The following is a 25,800-nucleotide window of genomic DNA, read 5'->3' as shown; positions in this document are numbered from 1 at the left end:
CCCCCTGACTTTTTGCCTTTGCTGATGCCAAGTTATGATTTGAAAGTGCGCTGAGGCCTGCTAACCAGGCCCCAGCACCAGTGTTCTTTCCCTAAAACTGTACCTTTGTTTTCACAATTGGCACACTCTGGCATCCAGGTAAGTCCCTTGTAACTGGTACCAAGGGCCCTGATGGCAGGGAAGGTCTCTAAGGGCTGCAGCATGTCTTATGCCACCCTGGGGACCCCTCACTCAGCACAGACACACTGCTTGCCAGCTTGTGTGTGCTGGTGGGGAGAAAATGACCCTCAGGGTGCCATGCCAACCTCACACTGCCCATGGCATAGATAAGTCACCCCTCTAGCAGGCCTTACAGCCCTAAGGCAGGATGCACTATACCATAGGTGAGGGCATAGGTGCATGAGCACTATGCCCCTACAGTGTCTAAGCAAAACCAAGTGCAGGGTAGCCATAAGAGTATATGGTCTGGGAGTCTGTCCTACACAAACTCCACAGCACCATAATGCCTACACTGAAAACTGGGAAGTTTGGTATCAAACTTCTCAGCACAATAAATGCACACTGATGCCAGTGTACATTTTATTGTGAAATACACCCCAGAGGGCATCTTAGAGATGCCCCCTGAAAACATACCCGACTTCCAGTGTAGGCTGACTAGTTTTGCCAGCCTGCCACACACCAGACATGTTGCTGGCCACATGGGGAGAGTGCCTTTGTCACTCTGTGGCTAGTAACAAAGCCTGTACTGGGTGGAGGTGCTTCTCACCTCCCCCTGCAGGAACTGTAACACCTGGCGGTGAGCCTCAAAGGCTCACCCCCTTTGTTACAGCGCCACAGGGCATTCCAGCTAGTGGAGATGCCCGCCCCCTCCGGCCATGGCCCCACTTTTGGTGGCAAGGCTGGAGAAGATAATGAGAAAAACAAGGAGGAGACACTGGCCAGTCAGGACAACCCCTAAGGTGTCCTGAGCTGAGGTGACTCTGACTTTTAGAAATCCTCCATCTTGCAGATGGAGGATTCCCCCAATAGGATTAGGGATGTGCCCCCCTCCCCTCAGGTAGGAGGCACAAAGAGGGTGTAGCCACCCTCAGGGCTATTAGCCATTGGCTACTAACCCCCCCAGACCTAAACACCCCCCTAAATTGAGTGTTTAGGGGCCCCCGGAACCTAGGAAAACAGATTCCTGCAACCTAAGACGAAGAAGGACTGCTGACCTGAAGCCCTGCAGAGAAGACGGACACACCAACTGCTTTGGCCCCAGCCCTACCGGCCTGTCTCCCACTTCAAGAGAAACTGCAACAGCGACGCGCTCCCCAGGGTCCAGCGACCTCTGCAGCCTCAGAGGCCTACCCTGCATCTAAAAGGACCAAGAACTCCCGGGGACAGCGGCCCTGTTCCAAAGAAAAAACTTTAAAAGGACTCCACGTTTCCCGCCGGAAGCGTGAGACTTTCCACTCTGCACCCGACGCCCCCGGCTTGACCTGCGGAGAAACAACACTACAGGGAGGACTCCCCGGCGACTGCGACCCTGTGAGTAGCCAGAGTTGACCCCCCTGAGCCCCACCAGCGACGCCTGCAGAGGGAATACAGAGGTTCCCCCTGACTGCGACTGCCTGCTTCCAAGAACCCGACGCCTGGTAAAGACACTGCACCCGCAGCCCCCAGGACCTGAAGGATCTGACCTCCAGTGCAGGAGCAACCCCCAGGTGGCCCTCTCCCTTGCCCAGGTGGTGGCTACCCCGAGGAGCCCCCCCCCCCCCTTGCCTGCCTGTTTCGCTGAAGAGACCCCTAGGTCTCCCATTGAAACCTATTACAAACCCTACGCCTGTTTGCACGCTACACCCGGCCGCCCCGTGCCGCTGAGGGTGTACTTTTTGTGCTGACTTGTGTCCCCCCCGGTGCCCTACAAAACCCCCCTGATCTGCCCTCTGAAGTCGCGGGTACTTACCTGCTGGCAGACTGGAACCGGGGCACCCCCTTCTCCTTTGAAGCCTATGCGTTTTGGGCACCACTTTGACCTCTGCACCTGACCAGCCCTGAACTGCTGGTGTGGTAACTTTGGGGTTGCCCTGAACCCCCAACGGTGGGCTACCTTGGACCCAACTTTGAACCCTGTAGGTGGTTTACTTACCTGCAAAACTAACAAATACTTACCTCCCCCAGGAACTGTTGAAATTTGCACTGTCTAGTTTTAAAATAGCTTATTGCCATTTTTGCCAAAACTGTACATGCTATTTTGCTGATTCAAAGTTCCTATGATACCTGAGTGAAGTACCTGTCATTTAAAGTATTGATTGTAAATCTTGAACCTGTGGTTCTTAAAATAAACTAAGAAAATATATTTTTCTATATACAAACCTATGGGCCTGGAATTGTCTTTGAGTGTGTGTCCCTCATTTATTGCCTGTGTGTGTACAACAAATCCTTAACACTACCCTCTGATAAGCCTACTGCTCGACCACACTACCACAAAATAGAGCATTAGAATTATCTCTTTTTTCCACTATCTTACCTCTAAGGGGAACCCTTGGACTCTGTACATGCTATTTCTTACTTTGAAATAGTGCATACAGAGCCAACTTCCTACATTGGTGGATCAGCGGTGGGGTACAAGACTTTGCATTTGCTGGACTACTCAGTCAATACCTGATCACACGACTAAATTCCAAAAATTGTCATTAGAAACAGATTTTTGAAATTTGGGCTATTTTTCTAAATTTTTAAAAGTCATGCTAGGGCCTTGTGTTAGTCCCTGTTAGCATTTCTTTTAGAGTTTAAAAGTTTTGTAAAAGTTTGAATTAAGTTCTAGAGATAGTTTTAGATTCTTATAAAGTATTCCAACTTTTAGAAACATAATGTCTGCTGCAGAAGAGATAGTGATGGAACTCAACCTCACCCCTTACCTGCATCTTAGGATGTCAGAGTTAAGGTCTCTCTGTAAAATCAAAAAGATAAAAACGGGTTCAAACCCTACCAAAGTACAGCTCCAGGAGCTTATGGCAGAGTTTGCTAAAAACAACCCCTCTGATGATGCCCTCACAGAGGGGGTCACTAGTGAGTTGGAGGAACTCCCACCTCCAGTCCTAGATAGGGAGACCAGGGTTTCTCCAACCCTGACTCCAAATGTGATAGTCAGAGAAGCTGCTTCTCTCACAGGAGAGTCCAGCAACTCTGGAAGCATTGAGGAAAGCCTCAATGAAGATGACCTCCTGCTAGCCAGGTTGGCCAAAAGATTGGCTTTTGAAAGACAGATCCTAGCCATAGAAAGGGAAAGCCAAGAGATGGGCGTAGGTCCCATCAATGGTGGCAGCAACATAAATAGGGTCAGAGATTCTCCTGACATGCTAAAAATCCCTAAAGGGATTGTAACTAAATATGAAGATGGTGATGATATCACCAAATGGTTCACAGCTTTTGAGAGGGCTTGTGCAACCAGAAAAGTAAACAAGTCTCACTGGGGTGCTCTCCTGTGGGAAATGTTCACTGGAAAGTGTAGGGATAAACTCCTCACACTCTCTGGAAACGATGCAGAATCCTATGACCTCATGAAGGCTACCCTGATTGAGGGCTTTGGATTCTCAACTGAGGAGTACAGGATTAGGTTCAGGGGGGCTCAAAAATCCTCGAGCCAGACCTGGGTTGATTTTGTTAACTTCTCAGTCAAAACACTGGATGGTTGGATTCATGGCAGTGGTGTAAATGATTATGATGGGCTGTACAATTTATTTGTGAAAGAACACCTGTTAAGTAATTGTTTCAATGATAAACTGCATCAGCATCTGGTAGACCTAGGACCAATTTCTCCCCAAAAATTGGGAAAGAAGGCGGACCATTGGGTCAAGACTAGGGTGACCAAGACTTCCACAGGGGGTGACCAAAAGAAAGGGGGCACAAAGACTCCCCAGGGGAAGAGTGTTGAGACATCCAAGGGAAAAAGTAAAGAGTCTTCTACAGGGCCCCAAAAACCTGCTCAGGAGGGAGGGTCCAAAGCCTCTTCACAATCCAATTTTGGGTACAAGGGTAAAAACTTTGATCCCAAGAAGGCCTGGTGTTGTAGCTGTAATCAGCAGGGACACCAAACTGGAGACAAGGCCTGTCCCAAGAAAGGTTCCACTTCAAACTCTACTCCAGTTAGCACTGGAATAGCCAGTCTCCAGGTGGGATCAACAGTGTGCCCAGAGCAAATCAGGGTTCACACTGAAGCTACATTAGTCTCTGAGGGTGGGGTGGACTTAGCCACACTGGCTGCCTGGCCCCCTAATATGCAAAAATACAGGAAGCAACTCTTAATTAATGGGACTAGTGTAGAAGGCCTGAGGGATACAGGTGCCAGTGTCACCATGGTGACAGAGACACTGGTTTCCCAAGGTCAATACCTGTCTGGACAAACTTATCCAGTCACCAACGCTGACAATCAGACTAAAGTACATCCCATGGCTATGGTAACTTTAGAGTGGGGAGGGGTCAATGGCCTGAAACAGGTGGTGGTCTCCTCAAATGTCCCTGTAGACTGTTTGCTTGGAAATGACCTGGAGTCGTAGAACTCAAAACCCATGCAGCCATGCTGGGTATCCCTGAACTGGTGTGTGTCAAGACAAGGGCACAGTGCAAGGCTCAGGGTGAAAAAGTGGTGTTGGAGCCTGGAAAAAGGGCCCAACCCTCCAAGAGAAAAGGAAAGAAAACTGGGGAACCAGCTTCAACACAACAAGAGAAAGAGAACCTCTCTTCCCAGGAAGAAGTTCTGCCCTCTGAGGGAACTGAGCCCATGGAGTTGGAACCTTACCAGGTTGAACTCTTAGGCCCTGGGGACCCACAAGGGAACAGTTGTGTAAGGGGCAAGAAACATGTCCCTCTCTTGAAGGCCTTAGGCAGCAAGCTGCTGAAGAGACCAAAGGAAAAATCACTGGAACACATAGGGGGTAATTACGACCTTGGCGGGCTGTAACCGCTGTGCGGCCGCCAATGCGGCCGCACTCACGCGGCCCCCATTACGACATCCCCGCTGGGCCGGCGGGCGCAAACCAAGTTTGCGCCCACCGGCCCAGCGGGGATGAGGCCGCAACATAGGAGCCGGCTCCTAATGGAGCCTGCGGTGTTGCGGCCGTGCGATGGGTGCAGTTGCACCCGTCGCGCTTTTCACTGTCTGCTATGCAGACAGTGAAAAGCTGGCCGGGGCCCTGTTAGGGGGCCCCAGGACACCCCCTACCGCCAGCCTCTTCCTGGCGGTGCAAACCGCCAGAAACAGGCTGGCGGTAGGGGTGTCATAATCCCCAGGGCAGCGCTGCTTGCAGCGCTGCCCTGGCGGATTATCACTGCCGGGGCTAAAACAGCGGGAAACCGCCGCGGTCGTAATAGGGCTGGAAGCACCGCCAGCCTGTTGGCGGTGCTTCCGTCCTTTTAGCCCTGGCGGTCTCGGACCGCCAGGGTCAAAATGACCCCCATAGAGTCTATTGGGAAGATGGACTCTTCTACACTGAGGCAAGAGATCCCAAACCTGGTGCCACTAGGAGAGTGGTAGTGCCTCAGGAGTTTAGGGAGTTCATTCTAACCTTAGCTCATTATATTCCACTTGCTGGGCATTTGGGACAAACCAAGACTTGGGAAATGTTAGTTAACCATTTCTATTGGCCCAACATGTCCCAGAAGGTAAATCAGTTTTGTGGCTCCTGTGCCACCTGTCAAGCCAGTGGTAAGACCGGTGGACACCCAAAGGCCCCCCTCATTCCACTTCCAGTGGTGGGGGTCCCCTTTGAAAGAGTGGGTGTGGACATAGTGGGTCCACTTGAACCTCCCACAGCCTCAGGGAACCAGTATATCCTAGTGGTAGTGGATCATGCCACTAGGTACCCTGAAGCAATTCCCCTTAGGTCCACTACTGACCCTGCAGTAGCTAAAGCACTCATTGGTATCTTTACCAGAGTGGGATTTCCTAAGGAGGTGGTGTCTGACAGGGGTACCAACTTCATGTCAGCATACCTGAAGCATATGTGGAATGAGTGTGGGGTGACTTTCAAATTCACCACACCATACCATCCACAAACCAATGGTCTTGTAGAAAGATTTAAAATGACATTGAAAGGCATGATCATGGGGCTCCCTGAAAAGCTCAAAAGGAGATGGGATGTCCTCTTGCCATATCTGCTTTTCGCCTACAGAGAGGTGCCTCAGAAGGGAGTAGGGTTTTCCCCCTTTGAACTTCTGTTTGGCCATCCTGTCAGGGGACCACTAGCTCTTGTAAAAGAAGGCTGGGAGAGACCTCTTCATGAGCCTAAACAAGATATAGAGGACTATGTACTAGGCCTACGTTCCAGGATGGCAGAGTACATGGAAAAGGCAAGCAAAAACCTTGAGGCCAGCCAACAACTCCAGAAGATGTGGTATGACCAAAAGGCTGCTATGGTTGAGTTTCAGCCAGGGCAGAAAGTCTGGGTTATGAAGCCTGTGGCTCCCAGGGCACTTCAGGACAGATGGAGTGGCCCTTACCCAGTACTAGAGAGAAGGAGTCAGGTCACCTACCTGGTAGACCTAGGCACTAGCAGGACCCCCAAAAGGGTGATCCATGTGAACCGCCTCAAACTCTTTCATGACAGGGCAGATGTGAATCTGTTGATGGTAACAGATGAGGACCAGGAAGCTGAGAGTGAACCTCTCCCTGATCTCCTCTCCACAGACCCTAAAGATGGCTCAGTGGATGGAGTGATCTATTCAGACACCCTCTCTGGCCAACAGCAATCTGACTGTAAGAAAGTCTTGCAACAGTTTGCTGAGCTCTTTTCCCTAACCCCTGGTCAGACACACCTGTGTACCCATGATGTGGACACAGGAGACAGCATGCCTGTCAAAAACAAATTTTTCAGACAGCCTGACCAAGTTAAGGAAAGGATCAAGGTGGAAGTCCACAAGATGCTGGAATTGGGAGTCATTGAGCACTCTGACAGCCCCTGGGCTAGCCCAGTGCTCTTAGTCCCCAAACCTCACACCAAAGATGGAAAGAGAGAGATGAGGTTTTTTGTGGACTACAGAGGACTTAATTCTGTCACCAAGACAGATGCCCATCCCATTCCAAGGGCAGATGAATTAATTGACCGACTAAGTGCTGCCAGATACTTAAGTACCTTTGACTTGACAGCAGGGTACTGGCAAATCAAAATGGCACCAGACGCAAAAGAAAAGACAGCATTCTCCACACCTGATGGGCACTATCAGTTTACTGTTATGCCCTTTGGTTTAAAGAATGCCCCTGCCACCTTCCAAAGGTTGGTGAATCAAGTCCTTGCTGGCCTGGAGTCCTTTAGTGCAGCTTATCTTGACGACATTGCTGTCTTTAGCTCCAGCTGGCAGGATCACCTGGTCCACCTGAAGAAGGTTTTGAAGGCCCTGCAGGCAGCAGGCCTCTCTATCAAGGCATCCAAATGTCAGATAGGGCAGGGAACTGGTTTACTTGGGACACCTTGTAGGTGGAGGCCAAGTTCAGCCACTCCAACCCAAGATCCAGACTATTCTGGACTGGGTAGCTCCAAAAACCCAGACTCAAGTCAGGGCATTCCTTGGCTTCACTGGGTACTACAGGAGGTTTGTGAAGGGATATGGATCAATAGTGACACCCCTCACAGAACTTACCTCCAAGAAAATGCCCAAGAAGATAAATTGGACTGTAGAATGCCAAAAGGCCTTTGACGCCCTGAAACAAGCTATGTGCACAGCACCAGTTCTAAAAGCTCCAGATTACTCCAAGCAGTTCATTGTGCAGACTGATGCCTCTGAACATGGGATAGGGGCAGTTTTGTCCCAAACAAATGATGATGGCCTTGACTAGCCTGTTGCTTTCATTAGCAGGAGGTTACTCCCCAGGGAGCAGCGTTGGAGTGCCATTGAGAGGGAGGCCTTTGCTGTGGTTTGGTCCCTGAAGAAGCTGAGACCATACCTCTTTGGTATTCACTTTGTAGTTCAAACTGACCACAGACCTCTCAGATGGCTAATGCAAATGAAAGATGAAAATCCAAAACTGTTGAGGTGGTCCATCTCCCTACAGGGAATGGACTTTATAGTGGAACGCAGACCTGGGACTGCCCATGCCAATGCAGATGGCCTTTCCAGGTTCTTCCACTTAGAAAATGAAGACTCTCTTGGGAAAGGTTAGTCTCATCCTCTTTCGTTTGGGGGGGGGGGGGTGTTGTGTAAGGAAATGCCTCCTTGGCATGGTTACCCCCTGACTTTTTGCCTTTGCTGATGCCAAGTTATGATTTGAAAGTGTGCTGAGGCCTGCTAACCAGGCCCCAGCACCAGTGTTCTTTCCCTAAAACTGTACCTTTGTTTTCACAATTGGCACACCCTGGCTTCCAGGTAAGTCCCTTGTAACTGGTACCAAAGGCCCTGATGCCAGGGAAGGTCTCTAAGGGCGGCAGCATGTCGTATGCCACCCTGGGGACCCCTCACTCAGCACAGACACACTGCTTGCCAGCTTGTGTGTGCTGGTGGGGAGAAAATGACTAAGTCGACATGGCACTCCCCTCAGGGTGCCATGCCAACCTCACACTGCCCATGGCATAGATAAGTCACCCCTCTAGCAGGCCTTACAGCCTTAAGGCAGGGTGCACTATACCATAGGTGAGGGCATAGGTGCATGAGCACTATGCCCCTACAGTGTCTAAGCAAAACCTTAGACATTGTAAGTGCAGGGTAGCCATAAGAGTATATGGTCTCCGAGTCTGTCCTACACGAACTCCACAGCACCATAATGGCTACACTGAAAACTGGGAAGTTTGGTATCAAACTTCTCAGCACAATAAATGCACACTGATGCCAGTGCACATTTTATTGTGAAATACACCCCAGAGGGCATCTTAGAGATGCCCCCTGAAAACATACCCGACTTCCAGTGTAGGCTGACTAGTTTTGCCAGCCTGCCACACACCAGACATGTTGCTAGCCACATGGGGAGAGTGCCTTTGTCACTCTGTGGCTAGTAACAAAGCCTGTACTGGGTGGAGGTGCTTCTCACCTCCCCCTGCAGGAACTGTAACACCTGGCGGTGAGCCTCAAAGGCTCACCCCCTTTGTTACAGCGCCACAGGGCATTCCAGCTAGTGGAGATGCCTGCCCCCCCGGCCATGGCCCCACTTTTGGTGGCAAAGCCGGAGGAGATAATGAGAAAAACAAGGAGTCATGACTGGCCAGTCAGGACAACCCCTAAGGTGTCCTGAGCTGAGGTGACTCTGACTTTTAGAATAGGATTAGGGATGTGCCCCCATCCCCTCAGGGAGGAGGCACAAAGAGGGTGTAGCCACCCTCAGGGCTAGTAGCCATTGGCTACTAACCCCCCAGACCTAAACACACCCCTAAATTTAGTATTTAGGGGCCCCCAGAACCTAGGAAAACAGATTCCTGCAACCTAAGACGAAGAAAGACTGCTGACCTGAAGCCCTGCAGAGAAGACTGAGACACCAACTGCTTTGGCCCCAGCCCTACCGGCCTGTCTCCCCACTTCAAGAGAAACTGCAACAGCGACGCGCTCCCCAGGGTCCAGCGAGCTCTGCAGCCTCAGAGGACTACCCTGCATCTAAAATGACCAAGAACTCCTGAGGACAGCGACCCTGTTCCAAAGAAACCAAAACTTGCAACAAAGAAACAACTTTAAAAGGACTCCACGTTTCCCGCCGGAAGCGTGAGACTTTCCACTCTGCACCCGACGCCCCCGGCTCAACCTGCGGAGAAACAACACTACAGGGAGGACTCCCCGGCAACTGCGACCCTGTGAGTAGCCAGAGTTGACCCCCCCGAGCCCCCCCCAGCTACGCCTGCAGTGGGAATCCAGAGGCTCCCTCTGACCGCGGCTGCCTGCTTCCAAGAACCCGACGCCTGGTAAAGACACTGCACCCGCAGCCCCCAGGACCTGAAGGATCTGACCTCCAGTGCAGGAGCGACCCCCAGGTGGCCCTCTCCCTTGCCCAGGTGGTGGCTACCCCGAGGAGGCCCCCCCCCTTGCCTGCCTGCTTCGCTGAAGGGACCCCTAGGTCTCCCATTGAAACCTATTACAAACCCGACGCCTGTTTGCACTCTGCACCCGGCCACCCCTGTGCCGCTGAGGGTGTACTTTTTGTGTTGAATTTTGTCCGCCCCGGTGCCCTAAAAAAAACCCTGGTCTGCCCTACGAAGTCGCTGGTACTTACCTGCTGGCAGACTGGAACCGGGGCACCCCCTTCTCCATTGAAGCCTATGCGTTTTGGGCACCACTTTGACCTCTGCACCTGACCGGCCCTGAGCTACTGGTGTGGTAACTTTGGGGTTGCCCTGAGCCCCCAACAGTGGGCTACCTTGGACCCAACTTTGAACCCTGTAGGTGGTTTACTTACCTGCAAAACTAACAAATACTTACCTCCCCCAGGAACTGTTGAAATTTGCACTGTCTAGTTTTAAAATAGCTTATTGCCATTTTTGCCAAAACTGTACATGCTATTTTGCTGATTCAAAGTTCCTATGATACCTGAGTGAAGTACCTGTCATTTAAAGTATTGATTGTAAATCTTGAACCTGTGGTTCTTAAAATAAACTAAGAAAATATATTTTTCTATATAAAAACCTATTGGCCTGGAATTGTCTTTGAGTGTGTGTTCCTCATTTATTGCCTGTGTGTGTACAACAAATGCTTAACACTACCCTCTGGTAAGCCTACTGCTCGACCACACTACCACAAAATAGAGCACTAGAATTATCTCTTTTTGCCACTATCTTACCTCTAAGGGGAACCCTTGGACTCTGTACATGCTATTTCTTACTTTGAAATAGTGCATACAGAGCCAACTTCCTACACCACGTTATAGCACCTTTAGAACGTGGAAGTGAGGGTTGTGTTGGGTTTGAGAAAGGTTGACCATGTCTGTCAGACAAGGCAAGCACTGAACTGGATGTTGTTGGGAAAGAGGATTTTACTGAAGACTCTCTTTCTCATCTGCAGAGCACACTATAAAATCAAGCTCAGGTCTGCTTTCCTGTCAGTCGTAGTGGATTCCCTAATCCTATCCAGAGTGTTACGACCAAGTGAATACACCACAGCTCAAACATGCACAGGCATATGGCAGATTGTTCCAGGTCTTAGGGAGTAGGTTATCCTTCAGTCCTAGCTCCAAGGTGCTTCGATGTATGTGCACTAAATAAGTATTATATTGGAAATAAGACGAAGGTGAACCTATGCGTGTAGTTAGCTTTATAGCTCCAATATGACTTAGCCTTGGTACTACTCCACTGACAGAGTGATCTTGCCCACCTCACACAGATTAGCAAGTTCCAGTCCATGAAAGAATGGAGAGTGCTACACCCTTCCCTACCATTGCTCAGTTTGAGCTCATTGTTCCCTAAGATTTGACCTGTCAACACTTGCAATATTCATCAGAGACATTAGAGGTCCTATTAGCTAATAGATAATCCTTCAGCACAACCCACTGTTAGAGCAAATGGCTAAGGTGTTTTTAATGGGCATTTCTGAAGTACATTAACATGCTTACATTCTCAGACAGTGATGTAATGTTGTTTTCATACCAGCTGTCTGAGGCAGGAGTTGCTGGATACATGCAGGACAAACATTTCGAAAGTAGGATCCTACCATTGTCAGCCTGCAGAATCATTCTCCTTGGTCAACAAGACCATGAAGATATCTTGAGGCCCTGGTATATCCTGCCAGCTCCTGGGACCTCAACTAGAAGATGCACACGTGTTTCATGCCAGTGCCATTCTTTGACCTGAAATATCCTGCATGGAAGATCTCTTTGTCAGTCATGGGGTCGCATAAGCAAGCTTCAAGCCCTTTGTGCCTCAAAGCCACTAATGATATTTTACACACAGAGAGTAGGTCATCAAACACTTCCCTTCCTTTTTACTGAAAGTGCCTTTGTATTTCTACCTGAATCAGGAAATCAATTTTCCAAGTTTCTTCCCTCATACAAATCTCCTTAACTAGTGTGATTCGCCATAAATTAGACATGCAGCGTGCACAACCTTGATCAGCCTCGAACCAATGACCTTTGTCCATCAGATCAACTTTTATGACTGTTGTAACCTCTTGTGGCAGCCAAGCGGCTATCAACTACAATATAGATAATGTCAAGCGTCATCCACTGCTGCACTCTGCACTGGAGTCCAACCTTATTTCAGTGTCGGAGCTTGCCTGAGTAGGGCTGAAGCAGCACTGGTCGCAATCTACAGTTATGGTGCGCTCAGAGACATGAGTGTGCGCCATCATTTGGGATACTGGGCACATACTGTGCTGAAACTACTCTCTAATTCTTCTCATTGATGCTGAGTTTGACCAGTAATGTATATTAAATCTCTTTTATTTAGGCTTAGGCGCCTGATAACCTTATATTGTTATCTTCCACTTTTCACTTTTGGTTTCTATTGAATCTGTCTACAGGTTGAAAATGGAAAACAGACAGGGTGTAAGAGTGGGCTGTGTCTATGATATCTCCAATAGCTTAGTGAATGGGTTCTCCCTGCATTATCACCGCAGTTCTGACAACCCTTCTGCTATCAGTCTAAAAGCTCATGCTGATCAACTCCTGGTGACATTGCTCACATGCAAAGTCCTCTATGAAACCCACTCAATAAGTTGTTTCTGGCCCTGCTAATACACTGTAGAGATACCCACAGACTGTCATTTTAAGAGTCATGGTTATGATAATTTTTTCCATCTGAAACTTTAGGTCATTTTATGGTCAGGTCATGAGCCCTAATGAATAATTGTTCAACATGTTCTGTTGATATTTCCGTGGTAACTGTCAAATTAAATTGCTAAACAATCATACCCTGACTCCAGGCTTGCAAAAATGTTTGTTTCTTTTGTGGTGGTACATTAAATGACTGCAACTTTGACTATAATTGTCCTTTTGTGCTCTCCTTTACAGAGACCAGTTGGATTTTCCCACAGAGGTTCCTTCAATCTGCCTCCTGGCAAAGTGAAACTAAAATTGCAGAAGCCCTTTCATAGGCAGTCCAACTTGCAGGATTATTCAGCTCCACAAGGAATGCCTAATCGTATGGTGAGGGTTAGGCTGGAAAAGGATCATCTCCTTTCCAGCCCAACATTGAAGCCTGTTCACCCAATGCCTCCTCAACAGGAACCTCAACAAACTCTCCACAGACAGAGTCCACCATTACCCACTATTGTCTCCACACACTCGCTACATGCACCCTTCTCAGTGGATGAAAGGGTACCAGGCCCAAATATCCAAGCAAATCTTGTGGAAACAGTGTCCCAAAGCTCCACTAGCATTTCACCATTGGTTGTTGATACACCTGTGGTGTCTTCGAGAGCTCCGGTTGATTGCGTAAAGGTACTAAAATCTATCTTAATGGTTGTCCTAAATATGTTGTATATTAGATCATGTTGAGTATTTTTTGCAGTAAAGTATCTTGATCTTTTTCTTAATGAAACAGGCCACTCCTGAAACCAACTTCAGAGATAAAGGACCCGTTATCACTAACTTTATTCCTCCCCCGGAAAGTGTGACCATCAGTCCGGAGCTCCCTTCCTCTTCTGAATCTGCCAATCCTTCCTTAGGTGAGTTGGAGCAAGAATGTGGTATGCATATTTTCACTGGAAGACATATTTTTCTCAAGGTCTGTTGTGAAAATATGTATGTCTGCGCATTCTAATTGTGCCTTAATTATTATGTGAACATTTTTAATAGGTGGTAGAAGAAGGCTGCCAGGGCAGATTGGGAGATATTTACGTTGTGTAGTTGGTCTTGAGGAATCTCTGTTTTCTACACCACTGAAATTCCATGATCCATATTTTTTTGCCTCAAAAAAAGTTGATTGTACTTGTTAGCCCTAAGTACAGTCATAATTCAATTGAATTATATTTGTGTATGTTTTACTTTTGCACTGACCTCTGTTCCTTGTATTACCCTTTTTTGTTACTACTCAGAAATCCACCTGAACATTTATGCTGTTATAATCCAATTAAATAGCTAAGTGGGTTTATATGCCTAGCTATATTTATTGGGTTAATGTGACCATGTTTATTTGCCTATGTAGTTAGTGTTTTTGTATCTCTCCCTTATTACTTTGCACTTATGTTTGGGTGCTTCTGAGAATAGTGGGAAAGGATGGCACTGAATAGAGTGCGTGGGAGGAGGTTCAGGTTATCCCATCTGCTATACTCCTATGCCATGATGACCCTTTAAAGTGAACATTGAAGTATCCCATGTCTGTAGGTACCCATAAACAGGTGAGTTTTCCATTCTGTGAGGAATCGCAGAATGTCCTCTTACCGTCTGATGTGGAAGATAAAGTATTTCCAGGAGTTGGAACCTTCTAGGTGGAAAGATTTCCCCCTGAACCGCTTATATTTGTTGAAATGGATGGCAAATAAGTACAATGAACACTAGTTCTTTTAGACATCTGTTAGTAGGTGGATGAGGAGAGGATTTTCTAGAGGTCTTCTGGGGCCCGTTCAAATAGAGACTTTTGAACAATGCACAACATTCCGAAGTTGGACATGTCCACCATTAGGAGCCAGTACAAAGTCTACAGTGCTCTGTTTATGTGTGATGGAGCCAGATGATTTTTCATGCTTACCCCTCTGAGTTTTGCTTGGAGCAATGGTTAGATGGTATTACAGCATTTAAATCATAATAATGTTCCTGCTTGGGCCAGAACCATCTGGTCTGCAGTATTATTAAGGAAAGGATACTTGGTGATTGAAGACTCTCTTGATGACAGGATTGCCATGAGAGGTAATGCATGGGTCACAGTCAAAATCACTACTATGTCTCTGGACACTGGCCACAACGTAGGGAGGCTGGTTGTGTCAGTTGTGTGTAAGAGAACAATCTCAGTCTTGAAATCGTCAAGGGAGATTTTTACTGGTGTAGTCGTTCTTGTATTTTTTGCCCGAGCAAGTCCTGGCTTGCTGCTACGCTTGAGTTCCACCAGGACCATCAGATTTAATTCTGAGTCAGGCATACATGTATGCTAAGCTGTAATATTTGATGACAAGAGTCAGTGTTATGGAACAACATTGATGGTGGTGTAGGTTTTCTTGCTAAACTGCATGAAATTGTGTGTCAGTGCCTGGACTTCCTGGACATTCTTTTATCTTCAGCCTGATCTGCCTGAAATCTGGATGGCACCATTCAAAATCTGATTTGTTCTACACTGTGATAAAAATCATGGAGTGAGAAGTGTCTGCAGAATGATGTCTCCAGAACGAGAGAAAAAAGCCTAAGACAGAATAAAACATCCAGGCGCAGGCAACAAGTGAATCATTTTCCAAGACGTTTTGAGATCCAGGACCAGGGCCAATGAGAAGATTAAAGGAAAAGGTTTACGGAATGCATGCACAAAGAGTACTTACGAAGAATAATAGAAATAAAGGTATTAAAAAGGCGAGGCAGAAAAAGAGACAAAAGGTAGCTCAGAAGGTGATGATGAACCAACAGACAAATAGGACTTTGCGTTGCAAAGCAGGGAACAGATGCTCCTGACCTCCATCTTGAATTGGGTCCGATTGAAAGAAGTAAAATGTGTTGTAGATCTAACTGAGGGGTTTCACACATTTGCTCCACATCTGTTTTGTCTTAATTTAACTGCAAAGCCACCAGGCCACTGAGTTCGTCAGCATGGCAAGAAGCAGACAACCGTAAAGAGGCTGGAATTGCTGTTCTGCTGCTGACAGAAAACACTGCTCAGCATATGCTAGCTTGGAAGAGACAAGCCTGCGTCAAGCCCTGGTTAACACAAGTATGCCGCAAATGTGGCATTTTTTATACAGTTCAGAGCTCTTATTTGTAAAATCAATTGTAACACCATGCCTTTTGGGCCTGATTCCCGTTACATGTCCAGCAGGCTTGGTGATCCATTATTTTCAAAATTAGACCTCTTTAGCAGCTTTAGAAAGGAGTGTGCCAAGTCTGACTTTCCTGGTCCAATGTTCCACAAAAGATGCAAACTTTTCAATCACAGCACTATCTGTCTATTGCAACATTGTCCATCTTTAAGTTTGTAATAAAGTTGATCTGATATTGAAGGTCACAAAGTGGTTGAGTGACATGCAGATATGATCTTGGGGTGTGTGCACATAACAGATGATACATAAACCCTAAGATAAATTGCAAAACTTTCAAGTTGTAGTACTTTAATTTGAAAAGGAACATGTTTAGTCTTTTTTACACTAAAATTGTCACCATTTTATTCAAAGGTAATCTTTAGCTTAGACTGTGGGCTTGGAATGAGTCTTATTTTTAGAGATTAGGGCTGCAGTTAATGTTAGGCCTGCAGTTTGTGTTAGGCTTAGTATTAGACCTAATTCAAGTCTCTTGTTAGGCATAGGCTTACAGTTAGCATTAGGGATAGGTTTTGGGCTATGGTTTATCTTAGGTTCTGGGTTAGTTTTAGATTTAGCATTTGGTTTTGGGTTGGGCATAAGGTTAGTATTAAACTGTTGCTCAAGGCGGGCATAGGCCTATACTTAAGGTTTGCAAACGACTTAGGGCCTGCTTTACAGTTTGGTGGACGTTACGCTGTATATCAGGGTGGCAAAGGGCATTTCATCCACCATCGTGATGGACTACCATCTTCCAAGTTTAAAGATGACTGCCAGTCTATCAGTCATCTCTGTAAATTCAAAGGAACTGCTGTCATGGACCTTCCTTTCAATGTACAAAAAGTTCACCAAACTTTTAACATATTTTTGATTTTCAAAAACAAACTTCCAACGTGGGGGTTTGTTTCTGAAAAACTAAAATCTAATGACCTCCACACCCCTAGAGCTTTCTACCAAGGTGGAATGTTATTGTTGTTCTCACGTCTATCATTGCCAGGGGTGGGCAGTGTAATGTTTTTCCTCAGTTGGTCTACACTCTGCTGGGCAATCAGATAAAGTTTTCCATTGATGGTGCCAGTGGATGCTTTGCCAGCAGGAAACTTAGTCTGTCCATCTTTAAATGAAAAGGCAGACCAAGAGTTTGGCAGACAGAGTATTCCGTCACCTTTGCGACATTGTTCTCTGCCAGTATGTAAATCAGAGCCTTAGTTTCTGATGGAAGCTTCTAATCGCAGATTCCTAAACATATGAATATTCCTCTAGCCATCAGGCTGGATACTCAAAAGCGGTACTGCTGTGCCCCGGTAGGCGGCATTGTTTGACTTCACACTGAAGTTGTGCTGGTCCTGAAGTGACTACGGGTGCCACATGTAAGCACCACCTTGGTGTGCTGACGTCTGCTCCTTTAGCTCTACTATTTTCTCCTGTGATTACATTTTTACCAAAGGTTTTTTTTTTTTTTAACTAGTTTGGAAGGGAAATATGCCACCTTCCAAAACGACAGGGTTTAAACATTGTTGGGACTATTACAAACAAACGTCTGACATATCCCCACGAGGAATGCCTCTGGGCCTGCGTACGGAATACGACATTAGGGCCTGCAATGACAGTGCCCACATGAACTTGAAGTCCATACGGGAAAGCAGGGCGAACTTTTACATTGCCAAATGTCAGAAGATTCCACATCACAACTAATCAAAGTCAGAAGGAATATCCAGTTCTCGCTTCCAAAGTTGTTCCCACAGCAGATCATTGTCATTTCCGATGTCTTTGGTTAAGTCAAAGAAGAAGCACAAAAGTTCTAAAGGTAATCAGACCCTTGTCCCCACTTTCGAGCTCTGGAGAGGGTGCAATGGCCTCAGTGTGCAACTCGGCCTCTGTCCCTCTCCTGCTCTCATGAAGAGCCGATCCCAAGTCTGTTCCCAATGCAACCCGTGATTGGGTCAGTTGGTAGGCTTCTTGCTTTACCCCATCCAGAATTGACATTGGTGACTGGTGCATCACTACTGGGCTGCGGAGGCCTTCCGGGAGAGATGACATCAGATGACTTCCCATGAGTTTGTTGGTGTTGTGGGTGATCTGCTTTGCATTGAAGGCCTTTCTACCACCTGTCAAGGGAAGATTAGTACAGGTAAGTACAGACAGTGCCACCATTATGTGGTACTGCAAGAAGCAGGGCTGAGTGGGCTATTGGGTATTTTGCAAGGAAGCTCTGTGCCTTTGGATGTGGCTGACTCGCCAGGAAATTGTCCGGATTGTGATGCACTGATTGGGATCTGTAAACACCAGGGTGGATGACCACAGCCATCCATTCCTAGCGGATCATAAATGTCAACTAAACCCAGAGGTGACACAGGGTGTTATCCAGCAATAAGGAAAATCCTGGCACAGTCTTTTTGCCATTACAGAGAACGTGCAGTGTGAGTTTTTTTGCGTGGTAGAGTTCAAGAAGGCTCTCTATCTAAAACACATTCTGACTAGAGTGGAGCGTGGGACTCCTGTATGCCTTTCTGCCTCCATCTCTCCTGGCTTGAGTTCTGAAGAAGACCAAGACCGTCCAGCCCAAGTTATCCAACTGGCTCCAGGTTGGGCCAGGAGGTTGTAGCATCTAGAACCTTTGGGCATGAACATCTGTTTTCCAACTAAGGCTGCCACTTGGGGAGAGCCTACAGTCACAGCAACAGGAAAGAGTCCTGCGCCCGGGCCTCTGCATTCTGTACCTTAATGCATGAAGACTGAGCAGCGTCGGCTAATTTCATTTGATCTTCTTCCCAAAGTCAGTTATGTTAATCTGACAGCCAAGCCCCTGTCTACAAAATCAGTGTACGACAGATGTGCTGAAAAGTTTCTGACTTGGTGTAGCACCCATTAGACTGACCGACTGCAAGCTAAGCTGTCTGAGGTATTGTTTGTTTTGTTGTTGGCCCAGCAAGGACTTGTATTAGGCACTGTCAAAGGCTATTTTCTGCACTTTTGGCTTCTTAAGGTTGCTTGATGAGACTTTTTTTTATTTAAATCACCTGTTGTAAGGTGTTTTCTTAAACATTTACAACACATGTTTAGAGTGAAGCCCTTTGTGATGTACCAACAACACAAAAAATTGTACAGGGTGAAGTTATGGTTTGTGAAGACCCTTTGTGATGTCACAGCGGGTCTTGAAGTTAGTTCTCACTTTTCTAATTCACTATATCATCCAACCCCAAAATTGTCATTCTGGGTGTGGTAACGGCAGCTTGTCGCATGAGTGAGCTACTGGCATTCTTGGTCCAGCTGCCTCACACTACATTTGTTCTCACCAAACTGGTGTTGATATCTTGAGCTTCATTTCTGCTGAAAGTGGTGACACCCTTCCATGTCAAGCATGCTATCACCCTTCGAGAAGTCTGTGGTCCACCTCAGCTCTTGTAAGAAGAAGAGAAACTCAATTGTTTGGACTATGAGAGAGCCCTCAGTTTCTACACTGATTGTACTAGAGACCATTGGGTGGACAATCAACTCTGTGGTTAGTGTGTAAATCTCTAGTTTGGGACCGTTTTAGATGGCAGAGAATCCATTCCACCGAATGGGGCATCAGTGGACTCACAAAGTACTATTGCCTTGATAGTTAGGTCTGTCTGGACGGGCATTTTACCCGTTCGGTCCTGCAGGACCTTTTGGTCTGGGCCATTCTATAAACCCACAACCTTGGAAGATATTGCTTTGGTATCTACTCGCAAGGTGAGGAATCTGCAGTTAGAAGGTATCCACCAGAAGAACAAGTTGCTTACCTTTGGTAATGCTCTTTCTAGTGAATGTTCTAACCTCAGATTCCTCACTGACCCTCTAACCTCTCAGTTCTGTGTAGTGGACTCTTTCATCTAAAAAGGACCCAAACTACAGATCTGTACACTGGTCAAAGCAATTTCCTGATGGGCTCTGTGCCTTCAAAAGCAACTGACCTCAGCTCCTGGGTGGCTCTTATATGCGGCTCTCAATATGTTGTGCCACACAACACATCCTACTGGAGTAATGCTTTTGCATTTCAGGATCCAGTCTGATGCCTGAGGAAATATTCGCAAGGTGAGTAATATGGGGTTAGGTTGAGTATTCACCAGAAACCGCATTACAGTAACTTTTTCTTTAAGTGCTTATGGTATGTTTATGACCTAGTTTTTGCATTGGCCAATTATTTGTTATTCACTTTCAGGCATTTCATGATTTAATTCATAATAATAGTTGTAACTTTTGTAATAACTTTTATTGTTGTATTTTGTTTTTAATATAGTAGTTTTAAGCTTTACTATTTAAGTATTATTGTTATAGAATGTATATCTCATCAATCTTTTTATTGAATTTTGCAGGCAGTGTCAAAGTAGTTAGACAATCAGAACATTTAAAAAAGCCACAGTCCGTGTTTTGATAATAGTAAGGGAAACCATCTCCCCATTAAGCCAGGCTCACCCCATCCTGCATCTACTTCCATGTACCACTGACAAGAGTTGTTGGAAATGGCCCCTTTTTGCTGGGTTATCCCCAAAGTTTTTGTCTTCTTCCTCCTGTTTTTTCAGATCTGTTTTTGCTGGTTTATTGTCTCTGCGCACTTTACCCTAGATATCAGTGCTAAAGTGCAAGTGCTCCCTGTGTAAATTGTATTGGTGATTGGTTTATCCATGATTGCCATATTTGATTTACTAGTAAGTCCCTAGTAAAGTGCACTATGTGTGTTCAGGGCCTGTAAATCAAATGCTGCTAGTGGGCCTGCAGCACTATTTGTGCCACCCACAAGTGTAGCCCTCTAAACATGTCTCGGACCTGCCACTGCAGTGTCTGTGTGTGTGTAGGTTTGCACCGCCAATTCAACCTACCCACTTGCCAGGTCAAAACCTTCCCTTTTACCACACGTGAGTAACCCCTATGGTAGGCCCTCGGCAGGCCCATGAGCGGGGTGCAATATATTTAAAAGGTAGGACATGTACTGAAGTGTTTTGCATGTCCTGATAGTGAAATACTGCCAAATTTGGTTTTCGCTATTGCAAGGCATATCCCTCCCATAGGTTAACATCGGATTGCATTTAAACTCCTCTTAAGTGTAATTTCCCATTGGGAGCAGATAGAGATTTCGAGTATGAGGTTTCTGAACTCACAATTTAAAAATAAATATTTTGGTAGAGTTGGTTTTTAGATTGTCTGTTTGAAAATGTCACTTTTAGACAGTGGGCATTTTCTTGTTTAACCATTCTGTGCCTCTGCCTGCCTGTGGAATCCACGTCTGGGTCAGACGGACAGTTGTGCTGTTTGTGAATTTGGTCTAGACCAGTAGTCTCCAAATCTTTTAATGCCACCCCCCCCCCCCCAGTTGAAAACTAAAAATCATTGGGCCCCCCTTCAGAATTTTTCACATATTTTATAAAGATGACAATGTTTAAATATGTCTAGATCTATTTAAACATTGCAGTTAAGTAATGTTGCCATTTAAAAAATGCAATAACATGTTTCTGCTTAAAACAAAACACTGCTATCTGTGAAATGCTTCTTTTGGCCAGAGCCTGGCGCCCTCCTCCCCCCTCCCCTGGGATCACTTGAGGCCCCCCTGGGGGGTGCCACCCCCGTTTGAAGACCCTGCTCTAGACAGTAACACAAAGAAGGGGAAGTGTGTCCTGCATATCCTGATGAGTCTCCTAGGCTGGAGTGAGGAGGGAGGAGCCTGCACCTGAAAGGGCTGTGTCTGTCCTCACACTATGCAGTCTCTGACCCCCTGGAGTGCGTATGGGGCCAGGCCTGGGCAAGGCAGTATCTTGTGAACAGCAGAGACTTTCCTTTGAAGTTTGCCTACTTCAGAGGCAGAAATGAGTATAAGTTGTGGACCAATGAGGAACCTCGGCCAAGGAGAAGAGCTGAAGAGCTGGAGGAAGAGTACTGCCCCTTTGCTGTGTGTGCTTTGCTGGGTTGGCCTGCAGTTGTTGCTTCTACCTTAAACAGGACAAAGACTGGACTTTGCTGTGTATCCTCCATGTGAAGTTTCTCCAAGGGCTTGAAGTAGAGCTTGTCTCCTGTTGGAAGTCTCAGGGATATCAAAGACTTCAAGCTCATCTGCCTAGAGCACTGGGAACTGTCTGGTTTGTGCTGTAACAGAAGAAAAGCCACAACAACGCTGTCAACTATGCTGCTGCCTTCAACGTGACGTGTTGACGCCGCACGGAGCTGTGCCCATTTCACACCGCAACCCTGGCCTCACCGACCACGCCACCTGACGCCGTCACCAAGCCGCTGCTTGCACTGTGACCTGTGGGCCAGGCACACCGCATTGGCTTGCTCACACTGCAGCCTTGGTATCCCTGACAATGCCGCTACACATTGACACCAATGCCACTGCCTGCACAGTGGTCCGAGGAGATTGCTTGTGAGGTAGACTAAGCACCATGCCGTCCCGCATCGCAGTCACCGATGCCAGCGCCATCGACTCCAGCAACAACGACGACACTGCCTGCACCGTGACCTGGGGACACCACATGTTTACTGCCCTGCTTCACATTGCAACCCTGGTCTCACCGACGCCGCAAGACACCGCCACAGAGCTGTTGCCTTCACCGTGACTTGTATACACCGCATGTTGCATGGTCCCGCTTCGCACCGCAGCCCCGATGCTATCAAAGCCAGTGGTCCTGACTTCATCATCAGTCCGGAGTTCAGTCTGCAGCACATGTGACTTCAAGGGCCCGACAACCCCTGCACCGACCTCTGGAACCAACACCTGCCGCTGCAGCCACACCGCACTCTGGATCTCATTGCGAGGATCACAACTCCCTACATTTCCAAGGTACTGTTTGCGGGTCTCCCTAACACCGTAGCTAGCCCACGACGCCTCGGCCGGCCTGAACTGATGGATTTGTTATTCACAATGCCGTGATAGCCTCAGGCAGAGCTATCGACTTCAAGGAACTGTATTTTTATGTAATTCTTGCAAAATTTATATCTTTATTACTGTATGTTGGATTTTCCTTATTTTAGTCTGGTTTTACGCAGATAAATGCTGGCTGTTTTTCTAAAACTGGTGTCCCTTTGTAGTGTTTTCACTGTATTACTGTGTGTTATGTGCAAATGCTTTACACACTGTTTCTGAGATAAGCCTGACTGCTTGTGCCAAGCTACCAAGAGGGTGAGCAGGGGTTATCTGAGCTGGGTATCTCGCTTACCCTGACTAGAGTGGGAGCCCTACTTGGACAGGGTGTAAACTGACTGACAACTAGAGACTCCATTTCTAACACGGGTAATACTGTCTAACTACATTTTTTCCCCCTTTTCCTCCCTATAGTTGGTGCTTTCACAGATTGTGTTACAAAAACCATCTGGCTATTCCATTTTTATGTGACTAAGTTAAGAAACTTTAGGGCCTGATTTACAGTTTAGGGCACTAGGTACTTAGGGCCTGATTACAACCTTGGATATAATGGAACTTGTAATACGGCGGACGGGTCATCCATCACATTGTGACTGAGTATCCCATCCGCCAAGGTCGTAATCAGACCCTTAATCTCAAAAAGCAATGGGTATCGTGTCCACCAAATCCTCAATACTCCCATTGGCTCAGTCGAATCAAAACACCCTCTGACAGAGTAGAGGCCGCCTGGGGAAGAGCATTACATCACTTACCCTATTTAGAGTGGATGCTGTAATGTCTTTTTTCCCTGTCCTGAGACAGAAAAAAATAACGACCCCCCCACACTCTAGGAGAACTCTCCCAGAGGATCATTTGTGTTTTTTTTCTTTTTTCAAAAATAAACTTCCGCTTTGGATGAAGGCAGACATACACAAAACCTTTTGTACATTGAAATGAACTGCTGTTATAGTGGTTCCTTTCAATTTACAGAGATGGCCGTTGGGCCAGCGGGCATCTAAATGTGGCAAACAGTAGTCTGTCAGAGGAGATGGCTGAGATAACGTTCTTGCCACCCTGACGGAGTACCATCTGACAAACTGTATCAGGCCCTTTGTCCTTTTCAGGGAGGCCCTTGACTTGTTTCATGTAATCTAATGAAGTTTGCCTTACATTATAAATGTCCTTATATCATCATGAAGTGATACCATCTTTTCAGTGGGTGTCGCAGCCCAGGAAGCCCCTCAGTTCTTCAAGCATTGGATTTTCTAAAATGTAAGTAATGAAACTCCAGCCCCCTTCCAGAAGATTTTTACGTTTTTTACTGTGCCTCTAACTTTGCTTTGCTCTGCACACTACATCTCAACCAGCACATCTGATCATTTTTTCAGGAGCATTCATTTGAATTTGACATAGGTCTATTCATGCCTACATACTTTTCCAATGGACTCCTTGCTAGTTCTTCCCCAAACTAATCCATTTTCGACTGGTTCAAAGTTCACCAGCAGTTTAACCCATGCATGAGGTTAGTTTCCTTTCTGAGTCCATCTATATTTCATACATCTTATTTTTTTTTCTCTCAAATGTGGGCAGACAGCTTTTGTATTAGTACAATAACTGTATGTTGGAGAGATATATGTCGTCAAAGTACAGACATACAGAACAGAAAATACATCCTTGCCTTTCAGTTCTTTACATATAAATTTAGCAAACCACATCCTATCAAACATGTCCTTAGCAATAGCTACTTTGGTAGGACTTAAAATATGTAAAGTTATCTTGACAGCATATCTATTTTCCTAACTTCTGCTCTCACTAAACCATGAGATGACCGGATGTGATCGTCTTTTGAAATCTGCGTAGTTAATAGTCGGTAGGAGACCTTAGCAAGTAAGGTTTGGAAAGGGACCGGAGAAATGGTTAATATCTCAATTTTTCATGTCCATATTTAAAACTGTCAGCTGTCTAAAGTAGTCAGATTTGGCAAATAAGTCTGGCCTAGATTTGAGCTGCAGATGTGTGGCCGCTGGTGTGGGCCCGATTGAGTTAGACAGAGCAGGATCCCTAGGTAGGATACCACTCTGCCTGATTATGAAAGGTTCCACGTGCAGGAACACGAGGTTGGAAAAGGCAGCCAATCAAAATCAAGTGCCAGTTGGACTGTTACAGCATGCACAATCTCCTCTGGCATGGGGGCAGCATGGAAAGGTGCCCTCGTGCCTTGCAGCAGCCTCTCTCCCCTCGGGACTCCCTTCTCCCCTCCCCATAACCTGCAGCGGTTGTCCCACTCTGATTTACCACCTTCTCAAAGGAGGTGGGATACGGGAGTGGAAAATAGGCTGTTGTTCCACATGAAATGGAATACCTTGTGGATATTAACCTGGAAAAAACGGCTCCACATCCTATTCCCAATTACGGCTGGTATAACTCATAGCTGGATGGTGCTGGTAAAGAATTACATGCTGGAATCAGTAATTCCTTCCTAGTAATTTCAGGCCTGATAATTCCCCAACCCCGCACACACTGCACTGCTCAGCTTGTAGGCAGGCCTCCTGTTTGTCAGCAGTGTTTTATTGTTACTTTCTTCTAAACTGCATGTCCTGAATGTGTCATTTTTCCACAATTCCTGGTGCTCGAGATTCTTCTGAGAAGATATCAGGGTCTTCTTCTTCTAGTGATCAATGCTGTGTTCAAGCAAAGCTCATTCATGCTACTCCTAACTACAGGTTGTATACATCTGCACATCATTTCCTTTCTGTATTTGGTGACTTAGCCAAGTTTCTCAAGTACTTATCCGGGCTGCTCAAAAGTATAAGTTGGTCAAAGGCTTCTCAGCATCAACAGATAGCAAAATAGCTGGATGTTGTTTTGATTCCTACTTTTCTTTCTCCCTACCCTTCTGATATTATCATTTGTTTGCCTATTTGTACAAACCTTTGGGCAGATTGAGCTTTCTGGTTGTGATAAGATGGATGCCAGAATTGTATTAAAGATTTCCTCGTCTGTATTTATTAGTGCGATGGGTTTATATGAGACATAATGCCTGGCATCTTTGCCAGTTTTTGGAATGATTGCTATTTCTGGTTCTACTATTGAGTTTGTTACCAGCCAACTACTGATTAATTCAC

The 25,800-nt window shown here is 46.5% G+C and overlaps 1 protein-coding gene across 2 annotated transcripts in view; it reads left to right on the top strand.

Annotated features, from left to right (window-relative positions):
- The window catches only part of BEND2 (BEN domain containing 2), a 218,722-nt gene that overhangs the window by 106,893 nt on the left and 86,029 nt on the right, over nucleotides 1-25,800 (top strand). For both annotated transcript variants that reach the window (XM_069204528.1, XM_069204527.1), the window contains 2 exons: nucleotides 12,896-13,324; nucleotides 13,428-13,551. In XM_069204528.1, coding sequence (XP_069060629.1) covers nucleotides 12,896-13,324; nucleotides 13,428-13,551 — 553 coding nt within the window. The remainder of the gene's footprint in view (nucleotides 1-12,895; nucleotides 13,325-13,427; nucleotides 13,552-25,800) is intronic.

The sequence above is a fragment of the Pleurodeles waltl genome, chromosome 8, assembly GCF_031143425.1.
Source record: "Pleurodeles waltl isolate 20211129_DDA chromosome 8, aPleWal1.hap1.20221129, whole genome shotgun sequence".
Classification (NCBI taxonomy): domain Eukaryota; kingdom Metazoa; phylum Chordata; class Amphibia; order Caudata; family Salamandridae; genus Pleurodeles; species Pleurodeles waltl.
This window is presented reverse-complemented; position numbering and strand designations above follow the sequence as displayed.